Source organism: Perognathus longimembris, chromosome 19, assembly GCF_023159225.1.
Source record: "Perognathus longimembris pacificus isolate PPM17 chromosome 19, ASM2315922v1, whole genome shotgun sequence".
Classification (NCBI taxonomy): Eukaryota; Metazoa; Chordata; class Mammalia; order Rodentia; family Heteromyidae; genus Perognathus; species Perognathus longimembris.
In genome coordinates this window covers 6,129,167-6,148,473 of record NC_063179.1, presented here as the reverse complement: position 1 = coordinate 6,148,473, position 19,307 = coordinate 6,129,167, and the positions used below count along the sequence as shown (strand labels likewise).

The following is a 19,307-nucleotide window of genomic DNA, read 5'->3' as shown; positions in this document are numbered from 1 at the left end:
CATGTTGTCCATGGCTGCTTCTATGCAGATTTAGCAGAAGAATCTTTAGCATTGTTCTGCCCTCTGCCCAGAATGAACACACTTGGAGTCCTAAAGCTTTTGAACCTTTACTGAAATATGTACTGATTATCATCTACTTATAGATGTGTCTCTTAACCACACCATCAAAAATAGCCCTTTACAAACATCTAATACTATTTCTTTTGCTTTCTTTCCTCGCTTTTCTTTAGAGACCTTATTACTTGCCATTTGAACCTTCTATATGAAAAAATGGGTTTCTGGGATCATTGTCTTTCTCCTCTTCCAGAATGATAGTTCATTTCATCAGTACACAGAAACACTGAATAGGCATTTAGCATTTGATGAGCTAATTCATGCATGAATAATAAATTGATCAATTCTAGGGTGAGTGAAAGAGAGCTAACCCCTGGGTTACCATTGAAAGCGACCAATATATGGTAGCTGTTAACAGTTTGAATTTTGACCCTTCCAGGTATCCATTCCACCTGTCACCCAAGGTGAAACCCGGTACCTTTCAATGTGGCTGCATCTAGAGATTGGGATGTTAAGATGTAGTGTCTAGCGTGTTGATTTCAGCAACTGTACTCCTAGCTCTCTCCTTTGGTTGTGAGCAAGATTCTCTACCACATGATCTGTGTGTACTACCAGCCTTACTGGCTCTGTGGCTGTGGACAGAAGCTAATCCCAGCTGCTGCTCTCTATTAGCAGATCACATCCCGTAGCACATTGCATTGGGCACCATGAAGCTAGAAGGATTTGAAAGAGAAACAACATAAGCCAGGTAGATGCAATACTCTTTTGTAAACTAACCTCACTTGCTTACTCTTACTTCATATTTTATTCAGTGAAACTACTTTGCTAGGAGCAGCCTACAATGGAGTGAAGGAAAGAACACAAAGCTATGAACATAAAGACATGAAGATCATTTGGGCTTGTCTACTCATTATGACAGTATTGGATGATGGTAGTCTGTGTTTCATTCATTCCACTCTTTTTTTACTTTATGAATTTTGAAGCTTTGGGTTGTACATTACAAGTTGTTATTTCTTCCTGATCATTTGCCTGTTTATCATTATGCTATATCTCTATTTTCTGCACATTCTGTTTCTTACAATCTTACTATATCTAACATTCAGGTTGATTGTATATATACTATAACATATATATTGTAACATTAATAGAGACTGTTGAACTTCCTTCTGCTTGCTTTTCATGGTAAATAGTACTTGTAGTACTTATTATACTTAGCCTCTAATATATTCTTTTTATTTTAGTTATTCTCAGTATTCCTTTTTCTTTTAAGAAATCAAACCTACAGCTTTACTTAGTGCTCTATTAGCTATATCCCAACCAAATAGATGACTTTAATAGAATGATTTTAAGTATTAACATTTAGTACAATTATTAATATGATTGAATTAAAATTTATCATTTTACTTTTTCCATCTTTATATGTTTCTTTTTTCTTCTTGTTTCCCTTATTTTGGATTTGTTAAATATTTTTTCTTTAAATTCAGTCACTCCTGTTGGCCCCACCACCAAATTTTCCTGGTCACTGAAGGGATTCCTGGACTCCCCAGATGTCTTTTCTCCTAGTTTTCTCCTGTATTTACTCTCTATGTAACTTCCTGAAGTTTTGTTTCATTCTCATAAATGCAAGATTTGGACAGATATTGGAGGATCTTTGCATAAACTCCTAGATTCCCTGCTCCATACCTTTTCCCTTCCCTAGCAAGTTCTCTCATAAGTCAAATCCACTTAGTAAACCAAAATATTAAGTCTTGCCTCCTCAGTTCAGTGGAAATACAGCTCTTGCCTGTATTCTATATAAATTCATCACACTCTAGAAAATTATCCTCGGGAGAAAGCCTGGGGAATTTAATGTCAGAGTAGAGCATCCTTTGAAGGTCTCCTGATTCTCGGGGGCACTTGCCTTTCATTAGTTGCTGTCCAATATCTGCTACTTGATATAATAGATTAAAGGCTGTTTTTGCTGCATCTCCAGGTTTTGTTGAATGCTTGTTGCTTTTGACGCATGTGAAAATAATTCAAGCATTTTGAGTAAATTTATTTTGAAGTAGAATTGAACTCCAAAGAAAAAGATTTTTCTGTTTTTATTTAGCTATTGAATTCTGGTTTACTTGCATTGTTATCTAAGGAGGTACTTTCTATAACTCCAGTCACCTCAACTTTTACAATTATATTTGCGCACAGTTCAGCACATGGTTGATTTTGTTAAGTGTTCCACATTAAATATTATATTAATATTAGTATAAGACATTAAATAAAATGAATTATAAAATTTATTTCAGTCCTACATTTTATGTGTTAGGCTCCCAATATACTAATTCTCACAGATTCCAATTTTTTTTGCTGAATATATCTTCAGTTTTTCTTCCATTATTTTTTATATCCCTGGGTTGTTTTGAACATGTTAAACATTTTTATTTTAAACATTTGTACCGTAATAATGTTAGGATCACCTATGGGTGTATTTCTAGTATAATTTGTTAATTAGTTGTCATTATTATATGGAGATTATTCCTATCCCTAAATATTAAGTTTTATTGCATGCTGGACAATGTATATAAAACATCATACAGTTTGCCTAAAAGTATTCTCTTTTTCTACTGCTGGACAAATGGATCACATATTCAACTCTAATTCAATCACGGACTTCACTTCACTAAAGGGGATTGAGCCATAAATTCTGTAAGTGTCCATCTATCTCTATTTTCCCAGCATTCACAGTGCAACCTTCCGGGGACTTCAATTGAGAACCTGATACATCTCCCAGGACCATTATCCTAGGCAGGACCTGATTGTGAACACTTTTCTCCTCTGCTCTAGATTGTTATAATTACATTCTGCTCTTTCTAAGGCTTTTTCCTTGTCTGCTTGGCTCTGGGGAGCTTCATAAGTTAGCAAAAGTTTTGGAGGGGATTTCTATCATGGCTCAGCCTCAGTTCTAGCTCTTCATCTCGCAGGCATCTTGGTTTTCCAGGTTTCAGTACGAGGTCCTCTCATACCTACAAATGTTCTGTCAGCATCACTTGCAAACAGTGCCCTTCACCCAGGAACAGTCTCCAAATTCAGGTTCCTCTGCTTCATCCAGAGTGGTAAAGGCTATACCAGGAAATAAATAAAGCACATCAGCAATGTGGCCACATTCCCCCTCGTCTGGGATCTTGGCTCCTTTATTAGATTTTTTTTTAAATTGCTTCAACAGGATTCTGATGATTTAAGGTCATGGTTTTTGTTTCTTATTCAAATTAAACCAAACTGTTTTGTTTTAAGGTGTTCAATTTGGATTTTCCCCCACAATTTTCTCCAGTTTCCTATTTATTCAGATGAGAAATTATTCTATTTCATAAATAGAATCAAATTTTTATTTATATTTATTTCTTGTGATTGTGCTGCAAAAAATAATGTAAGTGAAATAAGTAGAAGATCAAACTGCTTTCTATATATGCTATGCTCTTTGTCTAGTTAGATCATTAGATAACATTCTTATCAATAGGTAGACAAATATGATAAATTGTACAAAACAGCCACAAGCATATAAAACTATGTGTCATCATGAAACATAACAGAGTAGTTGAAGTACTTGACACTGGTTTGGAACTGCCTATTTTTGAATTCTTTAGATTTCAGTCAAAGCATTAAACAACCAGTTCTCAAAATGGAGCTCAGTGTGAACTCCCATCGTTACTCTCCGCCATATAATTACCTGTGTGAAGAGAAATTCAGTTAATGCTTACTCGAAAATAATGGATATGAAAAGACTCCATTACACGTTGTATCTCCTCTGAGTCTTGATGGCAGAGTAAGATATTCACAATCAGATAATGAGTGTGGCTTGATAGAATAAGGAGACTAAAGCCACAAAAATAAAAGGGCATTGTAATGTCATTATTCCTATTTGCCATCATGTATTAATTGCTCACTTGGTGCTAGCACAGGGCCATTTGCTTCTCATGGCTTGATTCATTCAATGGTGCTCATAACAAATCAGAATTTGTTCATAGGTAATGAAATGGCATTGTCATGTATTTTATTTCAGCAAGCACATTTACTTCAGAATGTGTATTACTTAAGTACTTTGAGCATTACATTAGAGCGGGTGGAAAAAAAAAAAAACCTATGATCCACAGGATCAATGACTGAAAGTGAAACATTCATCTCGGAAGGGGGCATGAAACCCTTGAGGCAGACGCATGGTGTGAGACCTGGGCATGACTTTGCCCATTGAGCAATCTTTTTTTTTTTTTTTTTTTTGGCCAGTCCTGGGCCTTGGACTCAGGGCCTGAGCACTGTCCCTGGCTTCTTCCTGCTCAAGGCTAGCACTCTGCCACCTGAGCCACAGTGCCACTTCTGGCCGTTTTCTGTATTTGTGGTGCTGGGGAATTGAACCCAGGGCCTCATGTATACGAGGCAAGCACTCTTGCCACTAGGCCATATCCCCAGCCCCACATTGAGCAATCTTAACGTTTGCTGTTGTTGTTTCATCTTCTCATCCATTGATTAGGGGCCACATTCATTTACTCATTTCACTGGAAAAAGTTTATGTTTTAGGAAATATGGTATTAGGAAACATTTAGTGATTTATATATATATATAGTGATATATATATATATATAATAAGCAGAAAGGAAGGATTCTAGATGACATAGTCACCCCAATCTTTTTTTTTAATCTTTATTTTGAGTGATAGAAGTCTTCTAAGGCAAGTACATACACTCCCAGAATTCCTCAAAGATTAACATTCACTTTCTATGTATATGCACGCATGTACACACCTATGCATACATATGGACATTATGACTGTATCTAGCCCATATATACAAAAACAAAAATCCCTGATGCGGCTTTCACTAACTCTGCAGATGAATCTGGGAAGACTTAGCATGTTAACAAAACAGAGTCATCTAATCCATGAGTGTGGTACATCTTCTTACTTGCTTCTTTGATTTCCTTCTTTGGAGGTTTGCCCCTTTGTATGTGACATATATTCCCATTTGGTTGTAGGTAAAAGAAACCAAGCGCCCATTAGTTTAGCCAAAAGAAGATTTCTTTTTTCTGTGTGTGTGTTAGTCATGGGGCTTGACCTCAGGGCCTGAGCACTGTCCCTGAGATCTTTTGCTCAAGGCTAGCACACTACCACTTTGAGGTACAGCTCCACTTGTGATTAACTGGAGGTAAGAGTCTCACAGACTTGACTTTCTGGGCCAGCTTTCGATATGGATCCTCACATCGCAGCCTTCAAAGTAGCTAGGATTATAGATGTGAGTCACCAGCACCTGTCCCCCCTCATTTTTTTAAACGTAAGACAGTACCCAAGGTACAAGTGACAATAAACATTTATCCCAAGGCTTTTTCTCTCTTGGGTTCAGACACCTTTGGTCTATGACGCTCATTCTTCCTGACAACTCACAAAAAAGCCTGCAGTTTGCAGTTTAGATTGTGAGAAGAAGAAGAAACAGCCAGAAACACTTTTTGTATGAGCAAAATGTTCCCCAGATACCATAGCTGGCTCTTATATTTGCCTCACTGATAGATTTCATGTAGAAGAAAGAAGCACTACACCAGGCCCTTCCTTCTAGCTGGACACATAACACGGGGAACCAAACCGATATGGTGTGAGGCAGTACGTAGTGTTACTTTTAGGTTTGGGTTTGGTGAGCTGTAAGTTCTAGAAGTTCTAGGAAACAATCAATGTGCTGGTAATATGAATAAATATTTAGGATTATGGGAGAAAGCCAAGCTTGGGGAAAACTAATTGATTTGCAATTTCTTCCTATGTGTGCAGACTGCCATTTTGAGGCATTGGTATTTCATTCGCCATTAATTATTAATCATTGTGACTGTTAACTAGCTTACAGTAGGGTCCAAACTTTTGCTGGTGAATCCTTTACAGAGCCACAGAATATATGATTACAAAATATTGTAGAGTATGCTACTTGTTTTCTTATGAACATTTAGTTGTTTTGCAACTCAATGGAACAAAATGAAACTCTTAATGGAACAAAACTTAATATTGCATAATGCTCAATTGCAATCCTGAACAGAATTTCACAGGCATTAGCCAGTTTTTAATATCAACACAATGTCATAGTATAAATATTAAGGATAAAAGGACAACTTATTTAAAAGAAAATATTAGTTGTGTTCTGGTGGCTATGGTCTGTAATTCTAGCTATTTAGCAGATGGAGACCTGGGACTGTAGTTTGAAACCAGCCTGGGCAGGAAAGTCTGTGAGACTTGTATTTCCAATTAACCACCATAAAGCTAAAAGTGGCTCTGTGGCTCATGTGGTATAACACCAGCTTAGAGCAAAAAAGTTAAGAGAGAGCACCCATGTCTGAGTTCAAGCCCCTGTACCCCATACATGGTACAACTCCACTAGAACAGCTAACTAAGTACCCAGATACATGTGCCAATTCATATTACATCAACATAAATTCAGTACTCTGGGATCATCTCTTACTGTGTTGTTACTACTAGTTCTTAATCATCTGAACAACTTTTGTCTATTTCTGAAAAAATATGAATGTCCATAATTTATGTCATTGTGAAATTAAATAATTCATGCTGATATATAAAGTAGTACAGGCTTAGATATTTTGGAATAGCTTCTTAACAATTATTAATTCCTGTGATTAGTACCTAAAAATTCAATATGGATGCCAGTCATTCTGGCATAGAAACATTGCAAATTAGAATTTGCAGCTTTTGACCACTAAATGCTAGTGACGATCAGAAAAGAACTTCTCATATATTTCCAAAGAATTTCTTGGGGTGGTTAGTAGGCTTCCATTAAGAACCACTAATTTAGATATTTGGATAAAAAGAGAAATCATTCCAATAAAATCCTTTTATTTCTTCCATTCTGATTCAACTAGAAAGCCAGGATATACCTAAATAAGAATTTCACTCTTTAATTCTTAAGTATCATTTTATGTGCTTCCTGGCAATTTCCTCTTCTGGTGTGTGGGTCTCAAGTCAGCCAATAGGGACATCTATTCCCTTACCCACTGATAGTCCATTGCATGGACAATACCACTCTTCAGCGACATCACACCCTAGTTGTTGTGTACAGTCTCACAAACTACAGATTGATACCTTCTTTTGGCTTTGGCAACTAACTCAGCCATGTCTGTTGACCTAGACTTCTGATCCATTGATGGTTTCTGATGAATACAGTTTGCCCTTCTCTACATTTGTCCAGGCTACATTGAATTCAAACTGCAGAGTACTCAATCAAAAAACTCACTTATATTCGAGTCATTCCCTCAGTGTAACTTCTAGCTTCTCTCTATCCTTATGAATCTCAGGCCTTACCAAATGTGTTCTCTCTTGGCTTTGCTTGAGGTCTCTGAGCCCTATTACCTCACTATGCTGCCCATATCTTGGCATAGAAAATAAACATTCTTTGTCTGAAAATATGGCTTAGTGATAAAGCACTTACCTTGCATGCAGGAAGCCCTGGGTTTGATTCCTAGAACAATAAAGAAAACAAAGCTTCTAGGGGCTTAGATGAATGTAGACAGGAAGAGGGAGAGGAGAATGCAGTCACGATATTCAATGCATAGCCTATGAAACTAGGGAAATTGAGGGAAGAAGTTGGGTTGGGAGGGATGGGGAAGAATAAGGAAGGGGTGGTCTTGATCAAAATGCATTGTACCTATAAACTGACTTGCTGACTGGTAACTGCTTTGTACAATTACATAAAGATAACAAACACATAATTAAAACAGAAAAAAAAACCCTTTCCTAAAATGCCAATCTATGGAAATGTCATAATGAAACCACTTATTATATATAATCAATACACCCACCAGGGCTGGGAATGTGGCTTAATGGTAGAGGGCTTGCCTAGCATGTATGAAGCCCTGGGTTCGATTCCTCAGTACCACGTAAACAGAAAAAGACAGAAATGGTACTGTAGCTCAAATGCTAGGGTGCTCTCCTCTGAGTGAAAGATCTAAAGGACAGCACTCAGGCTCTGAGTTCAAGTCCCAGGACTGGCAAAAATAACACAGAAACAAAAACAAAAAACAAAAACCAACAACAGAATAACCAATTGGGAAATAATTAGAAAAGGAAGGAAATAGAGCTCAATCGTAGAGCACTTGACACTTGCCTACCATGCTGGAGGCCAGGAGTTTGATTTGTAGTATCATCTTTTAAAAAACGCAAAACAGTTTTAATTGTATCACCAGTATTCCCAAGCACAAACACAATTAGAAAGAACTGAGAATTTCTGTATCATAGGTTCTGTTCTTTCCCTGGGGTGTTACCTTTTCTTCTTTTATCTAATGACCCCAATTAAGTTCTGTTAGAATAAGTAATTCATCCTCTCTGGTAGCCTTCCCTAGTAATTCTCCAAATTAATCCCTATAAAGATCAACAATAAATGCTCAATAAACATCTGCTTGACATGGCTCACCATATGATTTTAACAGTAAGAATAAGCAGCTTGCATGAAGTGTAAAGTTTTGACTTCTTAAGATGATTCATGCATTGATCTTAACAAAAATGGTTCCTACAGGCTGGGAATGTGGCTTAGTGGTAGAGTGCTAGCCTAGCATGCACGAAGCCCTGAGTTTGATTCCTTGGTACCACATATTCAGAGAAAGTAGAAGTGGTAGAGCGCTAGCCTTGAGCAAAAGAAGCTCAAGGACACTGCCCAGGTCCCGAGTGCAAGTGCCAGGACTGGAAAAAAAAATAAGATAAAATAAATTAAATGGTTCCTACAACCTAGCTAACCACTCTGTAAATTTTTTAACAAACAGTAACATTATTAATGGAATAAATGTAGTATCTTTTCTGATCAACAGCCAGTGGTGGTTATTAACCTGCTAGATGCTGCATATGCATATATCCTGTGGTTAACATTCTGGGGTAACTTTTCCAGATAATCTGATTTAAAATTTAAACTGAATTACAATTACCATTTCTATTTACATACAGGAGGGCAAAAAATTTTTTTCATATAGCTATATCTTCCAGTTGGAAAAAATTTCTTTATCAATGGGTTACTAGGCTTTGAAAATGCCAGAAATATAATCTTCACTTTAGGCATCAAGAGTAAAATATAGCACTATATTTAAATAGCTTGGATGCACATGGTGATGCTATTCTACAACTGACATGTTTGAACTATAAAATACGATACTTTGTAAAAAGTGCCTTGGATTAGGCCATGGTTCTAAAAATTAAGTAAAATCTACATATACAAATATGTTTACCTCCAACTTTGAAGTTACTTGACAAATTCAAGAGTTAAGTAGTTAACATTTGGATATGATTTCTGCACTGCATAACTCTAGTAATGCACAAAGAAAAGAAACCCAATAGACTTTCCCATTAGCATGGATTACTACGATTTGAAAACAATGAACGAGCTTTCTGAACTCATAGCAACTCGGTGAAGTTGGAGCCGTCCCTTTTCACCGACACTATCAGAAGGAAGAGGCAAAAGATGGCAGTAGTGAGTCACTCCAAGATCCAACATCACACACACATGATTATTTTATTTTTCAATATTCTCTCATTGTAGGTTTAATAATAGCTCGAGTTACAAATTATTCTGAAGAATGGAAAGCATAAATGTTTCAATGAAATGGGTCACAGAGCCAATTAAATCAAAGGAGTCCAGATCATTGTTATTGCTTTGCAGACTAAGTACCCCACTTTGGTCCTGAGAAAGGCCTGTAGGAACACTCCACCGGTCAGCCAAATGCGGTGCAATTAATGCCATTGTTCACAGCAAAAACATGTCTAAGAAACCTTTAGGAAATTAATTCCCTCTCTTGGATCTAGATGAGTATAAAAAAGACATGTCCTGGACAGACATGGTGTCTATGCACCTGCCTTAAATTTCATTCCAAAAGTAACTATCTTCTTTCAACATCTTCCGCCTTCCCTCTCCCGGTGCCTCCTGAGTTAAAAGACACAAACAAACAACAACTAAAAAACCTTAATTAGAGGGACAACTGCCCCCAGCAACAAGCCGACTGAACTCCTGCTGGAACAAAGAGGATCTTTGGAAATCTACTCTGGCAAAATGGGCATGAAGCTGCTAATTTGTCCCCTACCAAGTACTGAACAAAATTGACCTGCCTTTCTAAGAGTTAAAATACAAAATATACTGCCATCTGTCCTACAAATGGCCTCGTGGGAATCTGGATATTTTGTGATCAAAACAGCCTTAAAGCATGGACCTGCCCTGGAGAGCTACTTTTGCAAGTGAGATCAACTCTTCTTAAGGAGGGAGGGGTAAGTGTAATTTTGCATTGCAGTCCTTAGTAGTCCATGCATAACCTACAGTTCAGTTCATTTATTTTTTACCTAATCGGCCTAAACCTTTTCTTTACTCCTAACTTACATCTTAACTTACTCCAAAACACCATGGAGAGCAGCCTTGATTAAAAGTCATGCGACTTGGTTGGATCCTCTCTACCACGAACTAGAAGCACATTGCCAAGGGGCTCCAGGATTCTCCCTGGGACGGTTTCCTGCCCTCTGTAGCGCTTGTCTGGGGTTCAGAGCACAGTTCTGGAGAGGGTGGAGTGGCGAAGGTCACCGGCTCCCCTAGTCTGGGGTCCTCTGGAGCAGGGACAAGGTGTGGGACGGTTATGAGAAAGTATTTATCCTAGCCCCTGGGCACCCCTTGCCTTATAAATGCAGCAGGGGTGAGCCCCCGAGAAACACCAAGCTAGGGACAGACACCCCAAAGGACTAACTCTGCACAGGCAGGTGTCTTCTTCTCTCAGGACTTTGAACAGACTCATTTCCAGAGTGCCCAGCAAGAAACCGTAAACAAGTGCCAATTTAGTCAACCAGGGGTCGATCTACCCACTATGGTCCGTGGAAAACCCATCCGGATGTGAAAACAAAACAACACAATGAAGCTGTGTTGGAAGGAGTGGGGGTGTGTGTGGGGGACGATGACAAGAGTTTCCAATTGAACTTGGGAAAGCGGTGAGAGGAGCAGGATAGGGTGGCAGAGGCTCAGAAGTGGTGACCCCCCCCCCTCCCGCCAGGAGGAGGAGAAGGAGGAACCCCTGGAGTCCTCAAAGTTCCAGGGCGGACTAGAGAGAGTCTTCTTGCAGGAAGTTTTCATACCTTCCAGAAGGGATTTCTTGTAGGGACAAAGTCCTCCCGTGAACAGCACAATCACAACACTGGAGGTGAGTGGGCCAGGGCAGGCAGCGTGGAGAGGGGCTGGGGGGGGGGGGTCGTGGCTTCTTCCCGCGGCCTCCCCGCTCCAGCACGCACGGCTGGCCTGGTGCTCCCACCCCACTCCCCAGCTCTCCCCGCATCCCTGCCCCGGGGCAGCCTGCGATCGGGCCCCACCGGGCTGGGCGGTCAGCAGCATCTGGCACGTGAAGGGAGGCATAGGTGCCGGGAAGAACGGGTCCCACTCGGGGTGGGGTTCCCTCCTGGCCCGGGTCGCCTTCCAGCATCCTCCCTCCCGGAGTGCAGTGTGGACGCCGGCTGGGGCCCGCTCCCATCCCGCGGCCTCCTCCTCCTCCTCCCCTCGGCCGCCGCCGCCGCCCGCCGCCGCCGCCGCCGCTGCTGCCGCGAAAACCAGGAGAAGTGGAGTGCGCGTGGCGAGGCGCCGCTCGCTCGGCGGCACTGGGCATGCTCCGCACCCCGGGCAGGTTTCGGCGGTGGGGAGGACGCTTCCTCACCAGCCCGGCGCGGGAGCCGGCGGCCGAGGCATAGGTGGAGGCTGAGGCAGCGGCTGGCGCGCCGCGGGAGGAGCCTCGCCCTCGGCGGCGGGCGGCGGCGCGGGGCGGCACAGGTGGCGCGGGGCGCGGGCGGGGCGCAGCTCGGAGGCGCTCGGCGGCGCGGGGCGCTCGGGCGGCCCCAGGCTCGCGCCCGGCCGGCGGGGCGGCTGCCGCTGAGGAGGCGCCGGGGAGCCCGGGGCGGCCCCGCGGAGCGCGCGCGGAGCCGGGCAGGGGGCGCTGCGCTCGCTCGCTCGCTCGCTCTCTCGCCGCCGAGCCGCGCCGCGCCGAGCCGCGATCGCTCAGGGGGCCGCCGCCGCCGCCGCCGCCGCCGGGCCGGGCGCTGCGCACTCGCGTCGGGAGCCGCCGCCTGCTCCGCCGGTCCCCGCGGCCCGCGATCGGACAACAAAAGCCGGGGATGCTGCAGCAGTCGAGCGAGGTCCTGACCTTGCCCTGAAGCCGGGCGGCGGCGCGCACGCCCGTTCCCGGGCCCAGGAGCTGCCGGCGCCGCGGGCGGGCGCATGTTCGCCAGGAAGCCGGCGGGCGCCGCGCCGCTCGGTGAGTGGCCGCGGCCGGGTGGCGGGGGGCCGGGCGCGTCTGCCTCCTCCCGGCCGCCGGTGGGGGGGGCGGGGGGGTCGGTCGGTCCCCGGCGGCCGAGTGTGTGTGTGGGGAGGGGCGGCGGGGACCGCGATCGCGAGGGTTTGGAGTGGGGGGGGGCGGCCGAGCCCTGCGCGGGGTGCGGGGTGAGCGCGGTGCTAGGCGCGGTGACCGCGCGGCTGCGGGCGCCGCGAGCTGCCCGCCCGCCCGCCCGCCCGCCGGCCCGTGCCCGGGAGGGCGCCGATGCGGGGCCGCGCCAGCCTCGCCGCTCCCGCCACCCCCCCCCCCCCCACACACACCAGACGCCCCGCAGCCCCCCGGCGGCCCGGGGCGCGGGCGCGGGGTGGGGGCGGGGCGGCCCTCCTCCGGTCGCTCGCCCTTATGCTCAATGTCATCACGACGTGTGCGGGAACAAAACGGAAAGACTTAGTCATAGGCGCCCGTGGCGGCGGCGGCGGTGTCTCCGGGCGCCCGCGCCTCGCCAGACCCACCGACCCTTGGGGCTATATTTAGCCGTTGCCGAGGACGCGTTGGCCGCCGGATCGCGGGGCTGCGGGGGGCTTCCGCGGGCTGACAATAGATCAGGAGGCTCGGGGGGCAGCGCCGCCCGCCCGAGACCCGGGCTGGGAGAGGAGCGCGGTGCGTGTGTGCTCGGGAGGGAGGGAGGCCGGGAGAGACGGTGCGGTCGGTGGGTGATCGGTGATTAATGGCTGAAAGCACAGCTGCGCGCAGCCCCTCCCCTCCCCGGCCCTCCTCTTCCTCCTACCCCGACGCCCCCTCCTTCCCTCCTTCCCTCCCTCCCGGTGTGAGGTTGTTGTCATCCATCGCCACTCAGCAGGTTGGAGCCACTACGTTCCCCATTGAGTCCCTTGGAAGGGGTGCAGCATCCTCGCCAGGGGTGGGAGGAAATGGGACTCCCAAGATTGTGTGTGGGTGGGGGGGGTGTGCTTGTATGCTTGGTCCCCACTAAGAGCAGTGACTTCCCAGATGCCCAAAGTTGTGTTTCGCAGTCGACACAGGGTGATGAGTGAGTGTGTGTGTGCGCGCGCGCGTGCGCGCGTCAGTGGTGTGTGTGTGTGCGCGCGCGCGCGTGTGTGCGCGGGGTGGGGGGTGGGTGGGGGGGGTGGGAGGGAGGAGGATGGAGGGGAGACCGGCTGTGGTTGCAAGGTGTTTTCGTTCCCTTCCCTGGAACAGGTCTGATTTGCTTCAGCTCTGAAAGCTAGCATGCCTATTCATGCCCCAGTGTCCAACCGACTCCCTGCCCGCACACTGTCAGGCCCGACCGGCGTAGGCTGGGGCTTTCAGTAACGGGGCCACCAGGATCCCCGCGCTGGGCATTTTCCGCGGTGAGTTCCGTGGGGCTGGGGCTCTCCCCGAGTTGCCCCATGTTCCCCGTTCCCCCTCCCCCCCCGCCCTTGGGGGAGCTCAGGTGATCCGGTCCGGTCTGTGGACATTCACCGAGATGATGACCAGGCTTGCGGCGGACTGCTCCCAAATCCCCACGGAGGAGGAGGAAGTGTTTCATGTGACTCAAGCTGAAGTGCGGAGATCCACCCATGCCTGACTGGGCGGGGGGGTTCCCTTGACGAGAAGTGTGGCACAAGTGGGGCTTGTATCCTCTCATCCCCACCAGACGCCCGAACTTCCCTCCGGTGGACTTTCCTTAGCATCTCTGGCACACGCCGATCCCAAGGTCCTGTTGCTCTGGGGGTGCGGGGCAATGTACAGTGGTCTCCTCAGCCAGCTGTAGGTTCAGTGTCTCAGGGCTTGCATGAAAATGATTACAATCAGAGCTACAGTGTAATTATTCTGAAAAGAAGTCCTCTTTGCAGAAGGACTAGCAGGGGCACTGTGGCACCGGTTAACTGAAGACTGATTAGTTTTGACAATAATGCTTTAGTGTTTTTCCCCCTAACCTTAACACATAATTTACCCAGAGCATGTTGCGTATACTGTGGATCATACAACATTTCTTCCCCAAAGAAGCACTAGATGAAAAAGAGAGGAATTTCTCCTTCCTTGCCTTCTTTTTCCCCTTCGGAGCCTAGTGTATCAGTCTGAAGCATGATTCTTAAAGGAAAGGAGCGGCTGTTGCTCTGTGCTTGATTTCCGTGAGTCTCTGATAGGCGTGAGAAAATCTGCAGACATCATATATATATATATATATATATATATATATATATATATATATATATATATGGCTTTTATGTTATCTTCTGGATGGAGAGTGATCTTACCTGATTGAATGGCAATTGTAATAACTGCATAGGGTTGTTGCCCTAATAAAACTGGCATCGTCTTGTGGAAAGGAGTTATTTAATTTGGTGTGTGTTTGTGTAGTTGTATAACCCAGCCATTGTAGATGTCACTAATGTTTTCATTGTTGGTAATAAAAGTCATGTACTGTCAAATGACAGTATTTCTCTCCACTTCACATCTTCCAGGATAGAAGCCAATTCTTTCTCCCAGTGAAATGGTTTGTTAGAGAGGGGAAAAAAGGAAATCCAAATGATTTTAGTGGGACAATGCAATTTATAGTTTTGTTAAATAATTTCTAAGGATAATGTTTTCATAATGGACTGTAAAATTAAAAGTTAACTTATTTTTCCTCAAGTGCAATATTACTTTTGACACATGATTACATAGTGTCTTTCTTGGAAATGTTATAGGATTTACTGTTTTCTGTTGTGTTTGTAGCAAAACTTTCTTTTATATGGCATGCATTTGTGTGGAACTGTTGAAAAGTTTTAGAATAATTTATCAGGTGGTCCTTATGTAAGGACCCATTAAACTTTTGGAATAATTTATGGTGACTCACTTCCATAAGATCAGATATACTTGGGTATGCATCAGTATACGTAGTTGTAACAAGCCAGTTTTTAAAATTTAATTTTATTTCTTTTTATTACAATCAATAAGCAGCAGTACATAAGAGTTGCCACTTAACAAAGGAGTTTATAAATACAATATATCATGATCAATATGATCCCTTCCAACATTCTCACATTCTTTTTTTTTGGGGGGGGGCCAGTCGTGAGACTTGAACTCTGGGTCTGGGCGCTGTCCCTGAGCTCTTCAGCTCAAAGCCAGCACTCTGCCACGTGAGCCACAGCGCCACCTCTGGTTTTCTGGTAATTAATTGGTGATAAGTCGCACAGACTTTCCTGCCCAGGCTGGCTTTGAACATTCAGATGTCGATTCCTCAGATCTCAGCCTCCTGAGTAGCTAGGATGACAAGCCTGAGCCACCAGAACCTGGCTCATTCTCACATTCTTGACTAAAGTCCCAGCGTTACATTTTTAGCTTCCTAAAGTAATTTCTTTTCCCTTCTCCTGAATAGCCACAGAGGATAAACAGTTTTTGTGGTTGTTTTTCCTTGTGTACATTATTTTCTTTAGAGGTACACTGTGCTCTTCCTAACACAGGTTTCATTTTTTTCCTGAATAAAAATGGTGGTTTTTTTTTTAAGTCAGTAAATCATAAAATCTACTGGAGAAGTTATATGAAATTTGGGCAAGGTTTTCAAGGCCCTAACAATTTACTGTGCAGGTGGCTTATACCTGTAATCCTAGCTACTTGGGAGGCTGAGATCTGAGAATTGTGGTTCAAAGCCAGCCTCAGGCAGGAAGGTCTATACTTTACCTCCAATTAAATAGCAAAAAGGCCAGATGTAGAGTTTCCAGCCTTGAGCAAAGCAGCGAAGGGGACAAGCCCAGGCTTTGAGGTCAAGCCCCAGTAGCAGCACATACACTGCAGCTTTCATGTTTAAAAAGGTACTTCATAGTTGGAAGTGTTGAACTTCCAAAACTCAGGTGATTTACACAACCAAGTATAGGCGGCCAGTTATTTTAAAATTGAGTGCTTTGGTTTTAAGTGTGGTACAACGGGTTTCTATTGTTCCACTTAGTAAGACCTGAGCTTTCAAACCAAATTCTTCCTTTGGCTTCTCTAATGGTTTCCATCATTTCTGTCCCAAACGTGTTTCCAAGACCACCGTACTTGGATGGTTGTATGATGGGTTATGTTGCTGTATGCAAAAAGTTAATCTGAATAGAAGAGTTCATGATACTTGTTGCTTGTTCCAAGATTATCTGATTGTATGCCAAGGCAGCAGCTTTTTATGATACTATAAAATATGAAACATGTCATAGATAAATAGTTTCTATCCATTGTCTGCCAATCCAGCCTCCTGATTAATAAACTGCCTGGTTGGATTTAATGAATCCAATTATATTCACAAACAGTACCTCTAACACAAAAAAACTCACAGGAAGATTTTGTCATACTGTGATTTTAGTCCATTAAATGCTAAGACTCCTAACAAAAAATACGTAGTTACAATCTTTTCAGTTGTTTATCTGTGGATCACATAGTGGTTAGACCTAGTTTCAAGCTTTATATGTTGATTGATTGATTTGTAGGAAATGTCTTAGTTATATTAGGTTATTGAAGTAATACTTTGTATCAATTATTTTTTGACAAATTGGAAATAATGGCTATGTAAGAGAAACAGGGCTTCCAAGAAGCTTCCCATGTTAGACAAACACTCACCTGTGTTCCCTAGCGTGGCACTGCCCATTACAGTATACTATAGTATCTATCTATCTATAGAACATTGTGCATTATATTCTAATATTTCTTGGAGATACAAATACACACACAGCTTGCAGGACACAGCCCCAATTTTCCACTTGAGCAGTATGTTTCTGAGCTGAAAAATAAATTTGATAATGCATTCTGTTTTGCATTCCATTCCCATTGGGTATGGAGATGTGGAGAAAACACTGGCTTTGGATTCGATCCCAACTCTCTCAGCATGTGGTCTTGGCCGCTTGTATGATCCTCAGACATTGAATCGGTTTCTGTAGCAGTGAGATGGGTACACAGTGTGATAGAATGTCTCATTGTTGGTTTGAAGATAAAATGAGAAAGTACAGGGGAAAAAAAAGTCACCTGGACTGTAAGCACTGATATGAATTGAAGAGATCTTTATTAAGAAAGGTAATTGTTCTAAAGAGTTAACACTCTAACAGAGGTATAACTCTTTGCATCTAGAGTGCCATTTTTCTAATTTTGAGACATAGTAATATTTTATATATTGAAATATATTAAGTAAATTATACTGAGCCCTAACAACATTATTATTGTTGTTGTTATTATTTTGCCAGCCCTGGGGCTTGAACTCAGAGACTAGGCACTGTCCCTGACCTCCTTTTGTTGAAGGCTAGCACTCTACCACTTGAGCCACAGTGCCATCTGTGGCTTTTTTGTTTATGTGATACTGAGGACTCGAACCCAGGGCTTCATGCATATTAGGCAAGCTCTCTACCACTGAGCCATACTCCCAGACCTATAGCACTGTTATTCCTCTAATGATCAGAAATTGTAAAAATTTTTTTCATTAGTGTTAATATCAATGCTGTGCAAAGAATATGATAGACTGTTCAATAAGCATCACTGTTTGAGGCCAAATAGTAAACATCTGTTAGTTTTGAACCATAGAGCATGCATCACAACACAATATCAATATGGCAGAGATAAAAAGGAGCCTTAGGCAACAAAAGCCATTGAATAAGGAGAAGACTTGCCCACACCCCGGTTATAGTCGAGTATATGCATTAGGATCTCTTGTTCTGGAAAGCAGTGGTTTCTGTCACTTGTCTCTTCACCTCCTAAGATGTGCAGGGAAGATACTGAAATGCCCACTTCTCTAGGCTTGAAGATGTGGTGTTACCAGACCCAGAGGAGTTTGAAGGGAAACATCAGCACTTATTTTGGTGGGGGGCGGGGGCAGTCCTGGGCCTTCAACTCAGGGCCTGAGCACTGCCCCTTCTTTTTGCTCAAGGCTAGCTCTCTGCCATTTGAGCCACAGCTCCATTTCTGGCCATTTTCTATATATGTGGTGCTGGGGAATCGAGCCCAGGGCTTTGTGTATAAGAGGCAAGCCTCTTGCCACTAGGCTATATTCCCAGTCCACAACATCACTTTTAGGATAATCACGCATAGGTATTTCATAGAATTTGTTGCCGAATCTGACCTGTGTGACAGGGCTAATTTATCTTTAGTCAGAAAAACATTTTGACAATCACTTGGTTATTTATAATCAAATTTATGGTTTGTTTTGGGAACTGCCAATTATGGTGTCAGAGTAAAAATAGCTGTTATCGCAGAAAATATTTCTGTTGCTTGGGGGAACTGAAATAAACAGGTGAGACAATTATGTTTTGTGAATATATAGAGATGCCCAAATGCCACCTTCTCTGAAAGTTTTGAATGATAGCAATATGATACCTACTAAGATGGTTGGTTAATGGGACAGTTAATTCTGTCATTGAAATTAGCAAATACATTATACTGCTTAGTTAAGGATTGGAATTTTCTCACTAGTAAATCCTTGTTCAATAGATTTGGTTATTACTCCAATTTAAGACATATGCGTTCGTTAATATGCATTTTCTGTTTCATATAGTCCATTCTTCGTGTTTAAGAGCCATCTCATAGTCTCATAATGCTTATTACAACTAACCTCATTTAAATATGAAAACACAGGAACCATACAAATGTATATATTTACTTAAAATCACATGATGAGAAAAAATGTGAATTGTTGATGGTTTTAAGGAGCCAAGTGAGTACCCATTCCACTGCTCCTGCCTTTCAGGGTCTGAGCAAGTTGGAAAATTGGAAGACAACAGGAAAAAGGAATGGCCACCAAGTCATTAGACAAGTTGAAAGATAGCCCAGGTCCTAGTCTTTCCTTCTCTGCTCCCTCTCCAAAAGAATGGAGAGCTTCCTCTGAGTTGAGAGAGCCCAGAAGCCTTTGTTCTCTGTAGGCAAGGAGATCTCCAGAGATAGCATAAGAAACAAGACAAGTTGCTCCTTTATTCTTCAGAGGCAGAAAAAGTGAAGGATTGGAGTGAGGCCAGGAGTGTTCCTTTAATTAAGCTCCTTCA

At 43.5% G+C, this 19,307-nt stretch overlaps 1 protein-coding gene across 2 annotated transcripts in view; it reads left to right on the top strand.

The window, feature by feature from the left end:
- Positions 1-12,128: 12,128 nt before the first annotated feature.
- Positions 12,129-19,307, top strand: part of Ctnnd2 (catenin delta 2) — a 716,561-nt gene continuing 709,382 nt past the window's right edge. For both annotated transcript variants that reach the window (XM_048368208.1, XM_048368209.1), the window contains exon 1: positions 12,129-12,315. In XM_048368208.1, coding sequence (XP_048224165.1) covers positions 12,279-12,315 — 37 coding nt within the window. In that variant the 5' untranslated portion in view covers positions 12,129-12,278. The remainder of the gene's footprint in view (positions 12,316-19,307) is intronic.